Genomic DNA, 15,580 nt, shown 5'->3' on the forward strand with positions numbered 1-15,580 from the left:
CCACGCATGCCCAGAGTCCTCACACAGGCCTAATGTGTGGCAGGTGACGTGTTGATGACATAGCACATTTTCCTGTTCATGCCCTGACTATTGTCAGGGGGTAGGGTCTGTCTCTTAAAGAGATATTGCCGATCAGTATTAAAGCCTGAACCTTTCATTCCCACCTCTACTTATTATTAAAAAAGGAGGGGTGTTAGATATGGCAGGCTAAGGGATAAGGGCGTCGAATTCTCAAGACTGCTTCCTGCTGACGTGGGGGGTGTTGACCATCTTTGGGGGACCTGAGAAGGTTGGAGTGCTGCCATGTCCTGGGGTAGATGGTTGTTTCATTGCAGTCCAGGCTGTGCAGAACTCCCTGGCGCCTCTTAGACCTGCTTGTTTGGATCCAATTCAGCTCCCTGGAACTTACAAGAATCCTTAGAGTTTGTGGAAACACAAGTATTAGACATATTAGCAGCATATCCATGTTAGAAGCAACTTGGCTGAAAGCATTAACATTTTAAAATTGACAGATATTTTTTAGGACAATGAAAAGCATCTTAATCCTGACCTAGTAGTTATGATCGTACAGTGGTATTGGAGAACTGACTATGAACAGTAGCATGAGAAATAGAGAAATCAGGAACATATTTCATTCTTTTTAATGTCTCAACTCACTTTATCATCACTTAAGCCTTTTTATCCTCAGACCCTCATAACTTTAATTCATACACCTTACATTACCATCTTAGACCTTCCATTTTCAGACCTTTATACCTTCCATTCTCAGACCTTCATAACTTGCACTTATCTACCATGTTAGACCTTTCCATAACTTACATTTTTAGACCTTCATAACTTGCATTTATCCACTGTACTAACCTTTCCATCCTCAGACCTTCGTAACTACATTCCCAGACCTTCATATATCTTACAGTTTCCTATCTTCACATAGATAAATCCCAAAATACCTGTTCCTGAAATCTGTTTTGCTTTAAGCTGGCAAGACTACCAGTCATCAAAAGCATCAGAGTTCTTGAGAAGGATAAGACTTTACCTGAATTAATGATTAAAGAATAACAGAGACTTGCCAGCAGGCTACATGGACAGCCATCCCCAAGGTCCTCCATTCATAGTAGCGGGCTGCAGGACACCTGCCTTCTTGCTGATAGCATGTGACCTGTGGATTACAGACTATAGGAAGACTCGCCTACCATTGGCCCAAGCAATGCAAGGAAAGTCAATTCCATTGTCCTCTTGTCCACGGTCTGGAGTACTTTGTAGCAGTTGAGGTGAAGGGCAGGGTTGCTCAGTGACCATCGTTGTCACTGACTTGAGATGAAGTTTCTTCAGTGCCCATCAGTCTTCTTGGTAGAAATGGGGTGGAGCCAGCAGCTGGCCTATCTCTCTGTTATAAAAAGCTTTTTAACAAAACGTTTTAAATGCCATATTCTCTAGATCTCTGAGCTTTTGAGGACTGTCTGCCTGTTTAGTATCTCAGCAGTCAAAAATTTGCCTTTGGTTAGAGAAAAATCCCCTTTTGTAATAAAAGTTGTACCTTTGTAAACAGCTTACAGGATGGACTGAGTGGTATAAATATTTTGTTAATTTGAAATAGACCTTTGTGATTTTAAACTTTCATCATCATTTAAAGATACATGAGTTAAATTTAACTTGTATAGACTTAGCTTATATTTTAAGTAGTTAAATTAGACCTTTATGACTTTAAATGTTTACCATCATTTCAAGATACATAGCAATTTAGAAATATGAGACTTAGAACGGTTTAAGTTGTATATAGAGTTAGATAAGTATGAAGTTAAATTACAGGTACAGAGACAAGCAGGACTGGATAACAGTAAAAGGGGGAATCAGAATGCAATCTCTGATCTGTACATTGTAGCAAACAGACAGGAGATTTAAAGGGACAGAGTAGACTTAAACAGAGGGCCCTGGAAAGACACAGTATTCTGTAAGGAAGCCATGAGCAACAGAGCCAATGAAAGAAGAAATCACAGACAAAAATAAAATAAAAAGCAAAAAGAATCTGACAGAAATCAAAAATCTGGCAGTGGGCGTGCCTACAGGTAGGTCACATGACCAAGATGGTAGCTACCATAAGCCGCTTTTTTGTCTGTTTACCCGCTTGTTGGCTGCAACCAGAAAGGTTCCTTATGCATTTTCCATGGGTGAGGCAAACAAAAATGGCAAAAATCCACTCTCCGGAAGCTCGTCAGCCTGGAAGTGGTGCCAGGGGCCATGCCGGGTAGACACAGGAGTCTGATAAGGAGCCAGCAGCCCTGATACCAAGGACCCAGAAGTCCGAAACAAAACACACCGCTCCCGGAGCAGGGTGCTAGACTTGACCTATGGGAGATGCACCCAACAAGTGAAAGAAGAAAAAAGCAAGATGTTTGGCAGCAGTGCTTGCCTGTGCAAGTCACTGAACTGAGTGGGCAGGCCTAAGCTAGGTCACGTGGTCAGGATGGCAGCCCCCAGGTCAGACCACACGACCAAGAAGGCGGCCCCCCCGTAAGCACATTCTCAACTGCCAGAAGAAGTTTTTCTCCATGAGTCAAACCTCATTTGTGTGGAAAAATGAAAACCAACCAACCAACCAACAAACAAAAAACCTCTCAGAGGGTCTCAAGCAGACACTGCCAACCAAGAAGAAATACAGTTAGAGATAGAACAGAAGATGAGGGACATTCCCAGGTGAAAGAAAGTTCCCACAGGGAGGCAGAAGAACTCCGCTCATTTACCTACTTGCTGGCAGTAACCGAAACGTCCGTTAAATGTATTTCCCGTGGGCAAGGCCAAAAATGGCACAGATTGCTCTGTCTGAGAGCACCCAGCAGAAAGCCCAAAAGAGGCTCAGCAGTCCGAAACCAAAAAATGGACCCAGTAGACCAAAAGGCAGTGAACTCCAAAATGGAGTGCTGGGGGGTATCTTACTGGATAGCAGTGAACAGGCAGATGAGTGAGTTCCAGAGATCCTTAGTTTGAAAAGTGGCGAGTTAAAGTGTACAGAGTCCCAGCATCTCAGGCCACTGCAGGTAGGAGGAAGTGTCAGGAAAATCCAGGATGGAAGTGTGTTATGAGTTCAGATTTTAGGATCCTGGAAATTTCCCATGCCCCTGGCAGAAGTTACAGAGAAAGCCTATCTTGCCAGCAAGCTTCGTGAGAGCTTACAGAGAGAGCCTAAACCTAGTCGGGCGCCAAATGTTATGTTTTTGAAGAAAAAGAGGAGAAGAGGTAGATGAGACATGTTAACCAGTTTATTATATGTCTGGCAGAGTAGAGGGAGTCTGAGAGAGAATAGGAACAGGGGTAATTGCTGACCGCCATGGCCGGTCACCATAGAGAAGCAGAGAGAGCCTGTAGGTGGGAGAAGAGAGAGCAAAGCAGAAGCAGAGAGAGAGAGAGTAGAGTAAAGAGTAAAGCAGAAGCAGAGAGAGCGGGGACAATATTCTTGACCATGAAAATTCATGGTCCTGATACTATGGCCTTGAAGATATGCTAAGTGTCTATAAACCTGTGTTAGGTTACATATACTATAAACTATTGTATTAGAGAATATGCTAGATATTAAAGTATTAATTGAGTTCCATGATGGATGGAGGAGGGGCTTCTGAGGCCCTATCCCTCCCTGAGGGGCTATAGGTAGTTAATGGTGGCTGGGGAAGGAAGAGTTATGTTCTTCAGCAAGTGTAGACACTGGTAAGTTGCTCTTGCTTAAGTAAAAACCCTCCCACTCATGTTCATACAAGCAACATCAGTTAAATATAGTGGGACACACACATATCAAGGTAGTAAAGAAGGGGGGATTGTAGGGAAGAAAAGGGGTTCAGTGGGGGAGGGAGGGGCATAAGAGAGAGTAAAGAGAAATCCAACCAAAGTGCATTAGTGTTATGATAAATCTTTCTGCCATAAGCCGCCGAGCCCAACCGCCACATGTGTGCTCTACGAAAGCTGCCTGCCTGAGTTAGGGCCCCAATTAATGCACAGATAGACTTGTATTAGGTACAATGCTGCTTGGCCAATGACTAGGATTCTCATCTGCTAGCTCAGTCTCAATTATTTTAAATCTATATATTTTATAAGACTTATCTTATCAGACGCCTTATTGGCGTCCCTCCTTGCCAGTGGATCACATTGCGCCGCTGGAGGAAGAGCGGAGGGGAAAAAAGGACACTTCCTGTTTCTCCTTGCTTAAATATGAGTCTTCTTTCTATGTCACTTCCTGCCTGGATCACCACTTCTTTACTACATTTCCCAGAATCCCCTTTGACTCCTAGTCCCGTCGAACTTGCTGTCTCATTGGCCAAACAGAACTTTTTCAACAATCAATAAGATAAACATACACAGAAGTACTTTCCCCATCACATTAGTATATATATGAAATTGTGGAAGAATAAATACAATTTAAAAATAGATCCAAACAACAATATGGGAAAAAGTACATATATGCTGAATTTAAGGCTGAGGAGATTGTTCAGTAGGTAAAACATGTGTCTTTTAAGCATGAGGACCTGAATTTGATTTCTAGAACCCATTCAATAAAAGGGCATAGTGGAACATGTTTATAATGTCAGAGCTGGGAAAACAGACAGGCAGCCACAATAGCCTACTAGGTGAGTTCCCAGACACCAAGAAACTCTGCCTCAAAAAACCAAGATGGACAGTGCCTGAGGAATGACAGACAAGGTGTCCTTTGGTCTCCATGTGCTTACTTATGTACACACACACACACACACACACACACACACACACACACACACTGACTTGAGACATTATGGATGAAGGGCTGGTGAGAAGGCTCACTAGGTAAAGGTTCTGTCTTTGGGATTGGCATGGTGGAAGGAAAGAATAAATTTCTACAGTTGTCCTCTAGCTTCACGGTATGAATCACCCTACCACATAGTGGATAAATTTAAATGTAATAAGAACTTTTAAATGGAAAAAAGTTGTAGAAATGGTCCCCTAAATGAAAAATACAAAAAATCTTAAACATGAAAAACTCCATTAGATAGTCCATATTATTTACATTTGTAGTAATATCATGAAACTCTTGGTAGTCTGAAAAACAACCAATTCAGGATGTTTACCACCACTTGGTAATGAGGCTGGGATATAAAAAAGAAACTGAGGGGACTTTATACTTTTGTTTCTGGAATATACATACATACATACATACATACATACATACATACATACACACATACACACATACACGCATACATGTTAAAAGGAGCTAACTCTAGGGTCTAGGCCTGAGCCTCCCTCCTACCACATCTCTGCTACCTCACAAACTGTCTCCTGGGCCCCCCCAGGACTTAGTTCCACCTCTTGGTAGATAAAAGAAAATAGCCTCACACTAGGATCTCAGTACCTTGGTTGTTGGCATCCTTCTAAGGCTGGGGTTGGAGATCAAGAAGCCAAAGACTCTAGGGGTTTTGTTGTTATTTTAAATATTTATTAGTGATTGGAGACCAGGTCAGTGGTTAAGAGCACTTGTAGCTCTTGCAAAGAGGACTGGGGTTTGGTTCTTAGCATCCATGCCAGGTGGCTCACAACTGCCTGCTACTCTAGCCCCACTCCTTCCCCACTGTCTTTTTAAAAACATTTTTATTTATCTTGTGTTTAAAACAACAACAACAAAAAACCCCTTGAACTTGTCCTCCTATTACACCTTTCCAATGTTGAAATTACAGGTGTGACCACCACACTGGGTTTGTGTGACACTGAGGCTCAAACCCAGAGTTGGTGCCTATCAGACAAGCTGGCTACCAATTGAATTAAGCGCTACACGCATTACTTTTTTATGGAAAAGAAATGAAAGTTATTGAATCCCCAGTGGGTGCATTGAAATCTCTGCAGGAAATACTTAACAGTAAGAGAGATTTCTTCTTTGTAGGCCAGGCGTCTTTCAAAGATACACAAACATATTCACCATTTCTCATTTAGCAAATGCAAGTAAATTGGATTACATTTGTCTGGCCTCCCAAACCTGGTTCACTCCACAGTGTGAGCTCAATGCATGCAGAGTGACATGATGGTCTAGCAGGAGGCTGTGGTGGGTGTGTGCATGCTTGGAGGTGTGTAGTGGAAGAGGTGAGGGGGACAGCTAGTGAAAGATGAGTGTAGAGAGAGAAGTAGGGCACGGATTCTCAGTGGCAAGCACTCTTCAGCTGTTTTGCACTACACAGATGCCTCTAAAGAGCCTTCTGAGAGTAAGCAAAATTTATCTTTGTGTTTTAGAAGTATTCCTTTGCATAATAAAGACCATACACAAAAATATGAGACCAGGTCATTGAGTTAGGAAGCTGTTACAGTTTTCCATGTGACACATATTGGTGGCCTGACCAAGCCATGTCAGAATCCCTTAAGCAGTATTTATAGGCAATCCATATCCTTTGAACAGTATGTATTCTAAAGATAAAAAATAATTGCCATTGCCCCCATGACTCTCCACCCCCAGGAAATGCTCTTGTGTTGATTAGATAATTGGATGTGGTAGTGGTAGAAGGCTTGTTGGTTTTATGTGGGTGCCTGATTAGAGATTTCTTTTTAAAAAGATTTTATTTTGTTTTGCGTGTACTTGTATGTGTCAGTTTGTGCACATGCGTGCAAGTGCCTGCAGAGGCCAGACAGGTGTTGGAGGCCCCTGGAGCTAGAGTTACAGCTGGCTGGGAGTTGCTTGATGGAAGCATTGGGAGCCGAACTCCAGTCATCTTCAAGAGCATCAAGCACTCTGATCATTGAGCCGTCTCTCCAACTCCAGGAATGGGAGTCTTGAGTAGGTGGGGCAATGAGTATGAAATCTGGGGAATGTTTATAGTGAGAAACAGAGATGGGGGATCATGAGACTAAATGGTGGTGCAGGGGGAGGTAAGGGAATTAATTGGAAGGGTATGTGCGGTGGGAGAGTTGGGTTGAAATTTTGAGGAAGGTAATTCTGAATTTATCCGTAAGCATCAGTGAGCTTTGAGGCCCGTGAAACAAGCTTCACATTGCAAAGAGAAGACTGTCAAGACTCCTGTCAAGACTGTCAAGACAGACTGTCAAGACCAGATGGTGGGGCAGGAAAATCTGTGGCCACTTCAGAAATTAATACTGATTTCTCTCATTCTGCCCTGTCTTTTTCCCCAAACTCTGAGTTTTAAAGATATCTAAAATGTTGTAATTATGTCTTGAATGCATAAGAAGAACCAAATCAGGTGGAAACAGAATACAGAGCTATGGAAATTAGTATGTAAATGACTTGGCAGGACCACAGATCCAGTTCCCAGAGTGGCCACTTAACCATTCCTCTGCTGGCTTCTCAGCCTGCTGTGAACTTAAGAGTCAGTCCAGACAATTGGTGTACTCAAGTGGAGTGGGTCTCCAGGAGGCTCTTCTGGACACGGCTCTTCTGAAAGAGTCCCTTATGGGGAATTTAATTGTTTTAAGATTGGTTTTCTTTGGAAGAGTTTGTTTGTACACATAAGTTCTGGTGCCAACAGAGACAGGAAGAGGGTGTCAGATGCCCCTAGAGCTGTAGTCACAGACAGTTGTGAGCTGCCTAATGTGAGTGCTGGGAACTGACCTAGGTTCTTCTGTTGGAAGGAACCCTCATCTCTCCAGCCCTGGGAAGTTAATTTTAACTGGATGATAATAAAGTGGAGAGTTAAGATTCAGTAAAAGGGAGTAAAACACCCCAGTCCTTTTTTCTCTTGCTAGGATTTTGGGCTCTTTATCACTCTGACACACTTGCCATTTATGTCCCCGGTGTTCTAGCCTGCCAGATTTATTTTATTGTTGAGGAGGCATAAAGCTGCTTATGTAATTCTCTAGGCTGCTCTGCTAAATGTAGAGCTCCTGTGATCATCTCAATGGTGTCAGATCCCTGAATTCCTCAGGCAAACATGCTCACCCTCATTTCATTGGGAAAAAAGGAGCTGACCACATTCAATCTGGGTGTCTCCGTCCTGCAAAAGCCCAGTTATACAAATTGTGGGGTGACTGGAAATGTCGTAGTGAGAGTGGGGAGAGCTATAACCCCCACCAGTGATTTCTGGGTCTCTCCAGGTTGCTTCACTACATCTGCTGTTGGTAACTCGAGAAATGTCTTCTGTTTGTGAAAAGTCTTGGATGCAGGTTCCAGGGGAACTCTCAGGTGGGTTGTTTGGGGTAAAGAGTTTATTAAAAGAGTTATTTATGCTATACAGACAGACAGACAGACAGCAGTGTGGTGGAGGCTCTGAGGAGAGTTTGAGCCTGAACACCAGCTGGACAGAAAGATGGGAGCTCTGGGGAGGAATCAGGACCCACAAAGCATTAGTGGGGGCTTTTTCTCAAAGCTCCCGAGGAAGGGGTGGTTTCACGGTAGGATCCTTCAGACAGATCCTAGACAGAGACATCAAAATAAATGGGGGGTAGGGTATGTGGCCACCCACCCTTTTGGTGTAAACTGACCCCGCCCCCAGGTGAGAAACCCTGATCCCTGGAAGTCTGCTAACTGGATAACTCACAGAAGCCACAGTAGGATGTTTCTTGGTTTCTGTGAGACCAGAAGGCCTGCAGAAGTTACTGTGACCTGAGCAGTATTTGGTGTAGATTGTAACATTACAATCTTACACTTGGAATAGCATTCCTCCACTCCTGGACCACCTCTGTCTTCAGAGAACAATGTGGCAGTGTGGTTTATGGTGAGCTTTTGCATCTTATCATCAAGACCCCAAGCATCACTGATCATATCTGGACTTACAAATTTCTTGTGCACACCTCCCCTAGAGTTCAGGACTCATTGCAGAAGAAGAAACAGAAAGATTGTGAGAGTCTGAGGGAGAGGACATTTGCAGCAAAAGAATATTAGACAGACATGATAAGGTCACTGTACACAGGAACTCACCACTGTGACAGAATGCACAGGACCTGCAACAAGATCAAGCCAGACAAAATTCCAGCATGGATGGAGAAGGGGCTTGTGAAGTCCCACCCCTATCTGAGAAGCTATTGGTGACTGATGGCTGCTAGAGGAGGGAGAGTCGGTTTTCTTTAGTGATGCAGTCCCCAAGAGGCTAGCCATCTTCCAGCAGATGAGCCTACCCATGCACACACAGGAAGCACGAACTCCGTGGGTTTGCAAAAAGAACACATGAAATTGAGAGGAAAAAGAGTTGGGGACAGAGAAGGAATTGGAGGGGAATAAACGGAGGTGGACTTGATCAAAGCACATTATATGCATTATGAAATTTTCAAACAGTTAAAAAAAAGTCCTTGTGCTTTTCAGTCTTCTTTTTCCAAAGAGCTCAACACTAGCTGTTTAAGGGCTGGAAATAAATTGATTTCTTATCAAGGTCTAGACCTAGCTGAATAAATTGTGATACAGCTGTACTAGGAAATAACATGCAGACATTAGGAACAGTGAATTAGAATTATTGTGGATATCTTGAAGAGATTTGTATCACAAAGAAAAGGCACAAATATAGGTATATAATTTGGCTCCATTTTGTACAACAATGAAATATCCTAAATAATGTAGTAGACACGTGTATGCAAGGACACATTTAAAATAGTTTATGTGAGATTTTATAAATTAAAGAAGAAATGGAAAGATTCAGATTGTTAAAAAGTCATTAGACTCCTTTGTCCCTTCCTCATATCTGTTTAGCCCATCTTAATTAAAAAATTAATTAAAATCATTGTGTGAGTGTGTAAGAGAGTGTGGGGGATCGTGTGTGTGAAGGTCAGAGGACAACTCTGTGGAGTCAGATCTTTCTACCTGTACATGGTTCCAAGGATTGAACTCAGGTCTCCAGGGTCATGCAGCAAGCACCCTAATTCAGTGAGCCATCTGGACAGACCCTTAATTTTTGTAATCTAAAACAAGTTTTATCATTGTTTTATTTAATCCTGGCATGATTTTATACTTCTGCTTTTAGGGCACATGGCTCTTAATTTCTCTGCATCTGGCCAGTGCTTGTTATTTTCTACCTTCTGAATGGAAGATGTCATAATGCAGTTGGGGTGCTGTCTCATTACGGTTCTGTTTTATTTCCCTAAGGACTAGTAATGTTAGGGACCGTGTGTGTGTGTGTGTGTGTGTGTGTGTGTGTGTGTGTGTGTGTGTGTGTGTGTAAACATGTGTGGAGGTGAGGCTGCATGTCAGAGCCTGAAGGCAACTCAGATGTCTCAGGAGCTGTTCACCATGACTCTTCTGACACAGTCTGTCACTGGAGCTGGAGCTCATCAAGTAGGACAGACTGGGAGGCCACAAAACCACCATGAATATAGGAAAAAGGATCTGACTGCTTCAGTCTCCATTTCTCCAGTGATAGATTTTAAGCGTGTGTTTCCATGCTGTTTTTTTTTTTTTAATTTGGGCTTTAGGGGTCCTACTCAGGTCCTCACATTTTGCAAGGTAAGTACTTTACCTATAGAAACATCCCCTTAGCCCTTCTCTGATGCTGTTATGTGGGAGTGGGGGCTGCTTCCTACTGGCTTTCACTGTGACACCCATGTGGAACCAAAAATCTTGGGAACTGGTATATTAATGCTCTCTTTTCCCTGGTGAATAATGTTGACACTTATTCCACATGACTCTGTAGTAGTGCTGGTTTAAAAAAAGGGGGAGTCTCTGAAAGAAATGCACATCAAATCTCTAGAACATATGAATGTTATGTATTTGGAAGACAAAGGGCTTTGCAGACCAGCTTAAATTTAGGATTTTGAAATGAGGAGATTATCTTGGATTGTCTGGGTTCCTTTAAACCCAATGTCAAGTGACTTTTTAAAAAAGATTATCTATTTTAGGGCATAGTTAGAGTCACAGCAACACTGAGAGGAAGCTACCCTTGCATTCATTCCTGAACAGCCTCTCTCATGAATCAAACCCCAAGTGGTACTCTTGGGAGAATTGCCAACCTACATTCATACATCCTTGTAACCCAAAGTCCACAGCTTGCACTCACATGTAGTCTTGGTGTTGTGCTTTCCAAGGATACATAGAAGTTTATAATATGTATCTAGCTTTGCCTTGTACTATGGAAGATTTCACTAACCTAAAAAATCCCATGTACTCTGTTAGCCTGCCTAATCATCCTTTCTGATTCCAACCTTCTAGTAACCACTAGCCTGTTTTTGTTTAGTGTGTATGTATGTATGTGTGGCAGGATGTGGGAAGGTGGGTGCACACATATCCATGTACCTATGGGGGCCAGAAGTCAACATTGGGTATTATTCTCCAGTTATTTTTTCCAAAAGAGTCACCAGAATTCACTAACTGTGCTAGGCTGACCTTCCAGTGAGCCCCAGGAATCTTCCTGTCTCTGCCTTTCTGGTGCAGGGATTACCACCATGCCTGATTTATGTGGAATTGAAGATTAAACCCAACACTTTGCATGCCAGGCAAGTACCCTACCAACTGAGTCATTACTCCAGACTAACTTAATATTAAGGAAGTCCAACTTACCCATCCTTTCTTTCTTTCATGGATCATCCTTTGGTATATACAAATTATCATTACTGTGATAGTTTGAACTGTGAACTTGACACAATCTAGAATCATCTGAGAAGAGAGTCTCGATGAAGGAATGTCTACATTGTGTTAGCCTTTGGGTATATCTGTTCAGGATTGCTCATTGTGGGAGGCACCATTCCCTAGGTGTGAATGCAGGGTCCTGGACTATGAGTACCAAGTGTAAGCTGATCACCTTATTAGCATGTATGTATTTACTTTCTCTGTTCTGGACTGTGGGTGTGATGTCATTAGCTGTTTCAAGTTCCCACTGCCTTGACTTCCTTGCAATGATGGACGGTAACCTGGAATTGTGAACTTAAATTAACCCTTTCTTTCCTAAGTTGCTTTTTAAAAGTATATTTTATCATAGCAAGACCAATGAAACTAGGGTAATCACTTAACTCAACATCATCCAGAGTGTATTCTCTTTTACCTCTTGATAGTTCACTGTCCATGTTTAAATGTTAGGGCTGTGATTCGTACTGAGTTAAGAATGAGAAGTCGGTGTATCATTTTGTTGTACATGGGGATACCCAGTGGTTCAGTGGAGTTTGTTGAAAGATGGTCTTCTCCCCCATTGTATTGTTTTTGCTCTTTTGCTAAAGATCAGTTCACTATTTCTGGGGCTCTGTTTCTGGGCTCTCTTTTAAGCTCCATTGATCTGCTTGTCTGTTCTTTCTCAGTACTGTAATGTCTTGATTACTGTAGGGTTTTTGTAGCATGCCTTGAAGTTAAATAATGTCATAATTCCATCAACTTTGGTTTTTCATTTTTTAAAATCTTACTCAAAATCATTTTATTTAATGACAATAATAACTGATGAGAAGTTATCCTGAAAACTTCACAGTTGAAGCTACATAAGAAAACACTATATAGTTTCTTCTGATAAGCTGAGGGTATGTGCTGTCTCTTCAGGGCTCTTTTTGGTCTCATTGAGTATGCTGGCAAGAGAAGCATCTGTCTCAGTGGCCATGTCCTTCAACACATCTGGGACAGTCCCATCTTCTTTCACATCTTCAGGAACTTCTACTGCATATCCTTTGTGAACTAATTCCAGCCCAATATCAAGTTTCTTCCCATTACTGGTATCATATAAATGGATTTTTGGCCAACTTGAGTTTCCAGTCCGGTCACAGCTAGAGATCTTGGCCATCAATGGCTTCGAGTCAGCAAAATGAGTGAATCTCAAAATCTCATCTAGAGTTTCCTCTTCCCACTGTTCACCTGAGGGGGCGATTTGTGCCAGACTGCATTCTATTGCTTGAAAGGGAAGGCTCAGGAAGTCACTCCTGAGAGCCCTGAGTTCCTTCAGTGGGCGATCTCCATTATTTCCCCAGTCCACAAAATAGATGTCCCAGTTCCCATTTTCCAGGGTACCAAGAATCTGGGCTCGATACCAGGAACCATCTGCAGAATAACATGCTGCTACAATGTCTCCTACATGCACAGTCAAGTCTTCAGGCAGACTATTTTCATAGTGCTGGTTCATCTCAATGAGAAGTTGATCCAACTGGTGGCTGTGGGAGCCAATGATTTGGATCCAGAAGTGGGTAGGGTGTTCATAAGCAGAAATGTAGATGTCTAGACACTCATCCTTATGGAAACTGAAGTCAGGACTGGGAACTTTAATCATGGACATCTCTGGACTGTTCTGGGCACCAGAATTCTCAAGGCTGTCATTCCAAGGTTCCTCCAGAAACTTTCTTCTGGTCCTGCATCAACCATATCACCAGCACATATGCAGAGAAGAACCTCGATGGGTACAAGTGGCATCGAGGGATCATTCCATAAAGCTTCTTCACCAGCTCCATCTGGCTCCATTGCTGAGAGTTTCAGAACAGCCAGGCCTACACTGACAAACCCCTGGTGATCAGCAGGAACTCCTGTCTTTACCAGAGTGATGATGCTGTATATCGGTTTTTCAATTTTTTAAAAATTAAAATATGATTATATCATTTTCCTTTTCCTCTATCCAGCCACTCCCATGTTATCCCCACTTATGTGGCTCAAATTCATGGTCTCTTTTTCTTTAATCATTTTTACAGATGTACATATATATTCATAAATATATAAATAAAATCTGATCAGTCTGTGTAATCTCATTTGTATATATTTGATTTAAAAATGACCAGTTGGAACTTGATAACCAATTGGGCCTCTTCCCCAGGGAAGACTATTTTCTGCCACTTTCAACCTTGCTTAGATGCCTGTAGTTCTTACCTAGGGTTATGGTCTCTTGAGATGTCCCCCTTCTATGCTAGTATTTCTGTTGCTATAATCCTTGTTCAAGCAGCCATGTTTTTGATACTTCATAGGTACCCCTGACATTTCTGGGAAATATAATCTCACAGAAGATATCCTGTTCCCTTGTCTCTCACAACTTTCCTCCTCCTCTTTCTCAATGTTTCCCTAGCTTTAGATGAAGAAATTGCGTTGCAGATGGGTCAGTTGGGGCTGAGAAACACACTCATTCTCTGCATCTTGATCAATTGTAGTTTTCTGCAATGGTCTTATCTCTTGCAGAGAGATGTTTGGTTGAGGGATGATAGCTATACTTATCTGTGGTATAAGGATAAATATATAGAACAAAGTTAGGAAATATGCTTGTTTAGGAAAGTGGTAGTAGAAAACCTCTAGGATCCAGGACCTCAATAGGCCTGGGTAGTTGGCTAGGTTTTAGTAACAGACATGATTATCCTCTTGTTGAGTGGCTCTTCAGTCCAATTAGAGAGGCATTGGCTACTTCCAGGAGATGAGTGCCACTATTGTACCTTTAAGGATATGTATGTATGTATGTATGTATGTATGTATGTATGTATGTATGTATGTATGTAAGTATGTATGTATGTATGTGTATCATTGCTGGGTAGGACTATTGGTTGCTTCTACTACAATGGAAGTATGTAGTTCAGGCTAGATCTTTTTACTTCTACCTCCTTAGTGCTAGGATTACAGGTATGTGCCACCATGCCCAGTTTTCCCATTGATCAAGAGTCACTAGGCAGGGGTCCTAAGCCCATCTGATTCTTACATCCTCTACTAAGTCTGAGGCTTCAAGCACTCATTTACAAGTGTCTCCAGCAGAGCTTGGCTCAGTTTAACAGACAATCAGACTCCCCAGAGAAGGGCCCAGGGCTGTGCCCTCAGGAGATAGAGGAAGCTTCAGATTGTCTGGTTTTTGAAGTAGAATTTGAAGTTTGGAAGACAGAGATAAGTTTCTCATTTGGAGAGCAGGGAATCACTCCTTTCACAGTGGAAGTTTGTAGCAGATTGTAAACATGAAGGATTGGAAAATGTGTTTTAAAAGATTGGTGAAGCATGTCCAGACCCTGAGCTGACAGTGGCATCATGTGCTATTAAATTCTGACTTCAGAGTGGAAGGATATTTCCCACTGGAAAAAAGTGAATGAGAGTTGGTATTTGGCACTTGGCTAAACAAGCAAGGGGCATTAAGCATTCTTTGTCTTTCTGTCTTTCTGTCTGTCTGTCTGTCTGTCTGTCTGTCTGTCTGTCTGTCTATCCATCCATCCATCTATCTATCTATCTATCTATCTATCTATCTATCTATCTATCTATCGCCATCATCTTTTATCATCTAGCTATCCATCTATTTTCTTTCTTTTATCATCAATCTTTTTATCATCTATCCATCCACAATCTATCCTATCTATCTATCTATCTATCTATCTATCTATCTATCTATCTATCTATCCATCTATATCTATCTATCTATCTGTCTATCTGTCTATCTGTCGATCTGTCACCTGTCTATCTAGCAGAAAGAGCTCATGTAGCCCAGCCTGGGTTTGAACTTACTTTGTAGCTGAGGTTGACCTTGAACTTCTGATCCTCCTGCCTTAACTAACTACCACGCCTTGTTTATGTAGGACTGGGATATCCAAATCAGGCCATCCTGCATGCTATGGAAGCAGTTTATTAACTGAGGTATAGCCTAGTCCTAATGCTTTTAAACATTTTCATTCTCACCTAATATCATGATTTCCAAGTTGAACCTTTGCTGCTTCTCCTTGTCCACAGACTCCGGGGTCTCCTTAGCATGGCCTTCCTTCCTATCTTCATCCATTCTTTCTCTATGCT

At 42.1% G+C, this 15,580-nt stretch overlaps 1 protein-coding gene across 1 annotated transcript; it reads right to left on the reverse strand.

Annotated features, from left to right (window-relative positions):
* Positions 1–12,350: 12,350 nt before the first annotated feature.
* Positions 12,351–13,303, reverse strand: LOC100761043 (tudor and KH domain-containing protein-like). The gene is given in 2 exon segments (XM_035445834.1): positions 12,351–13,174; positions 13,177–13,303. Coding segments are annotated over 2 exon segments (951 nt in total).
* Positions 13,304–15,580: the final 2,277 nt, after the last annotated feature.

The sequence above is a fragment of the Cricetulus griseus genome, chromosome 5 (genome assembly GCF_003668045.3).
Source record: "Cricetulus griseus strain 17A/GY chromosome 5, alternate assembly CriGri-PICRH-1.0, whole genome shotgun sequence".
Taxonomy (NCBI): Eukaryota; Metazoa; Chordata; class Mammalia; order Rodentia; family Cricetidae; genus Cricetulus; species Cricetulus griseus.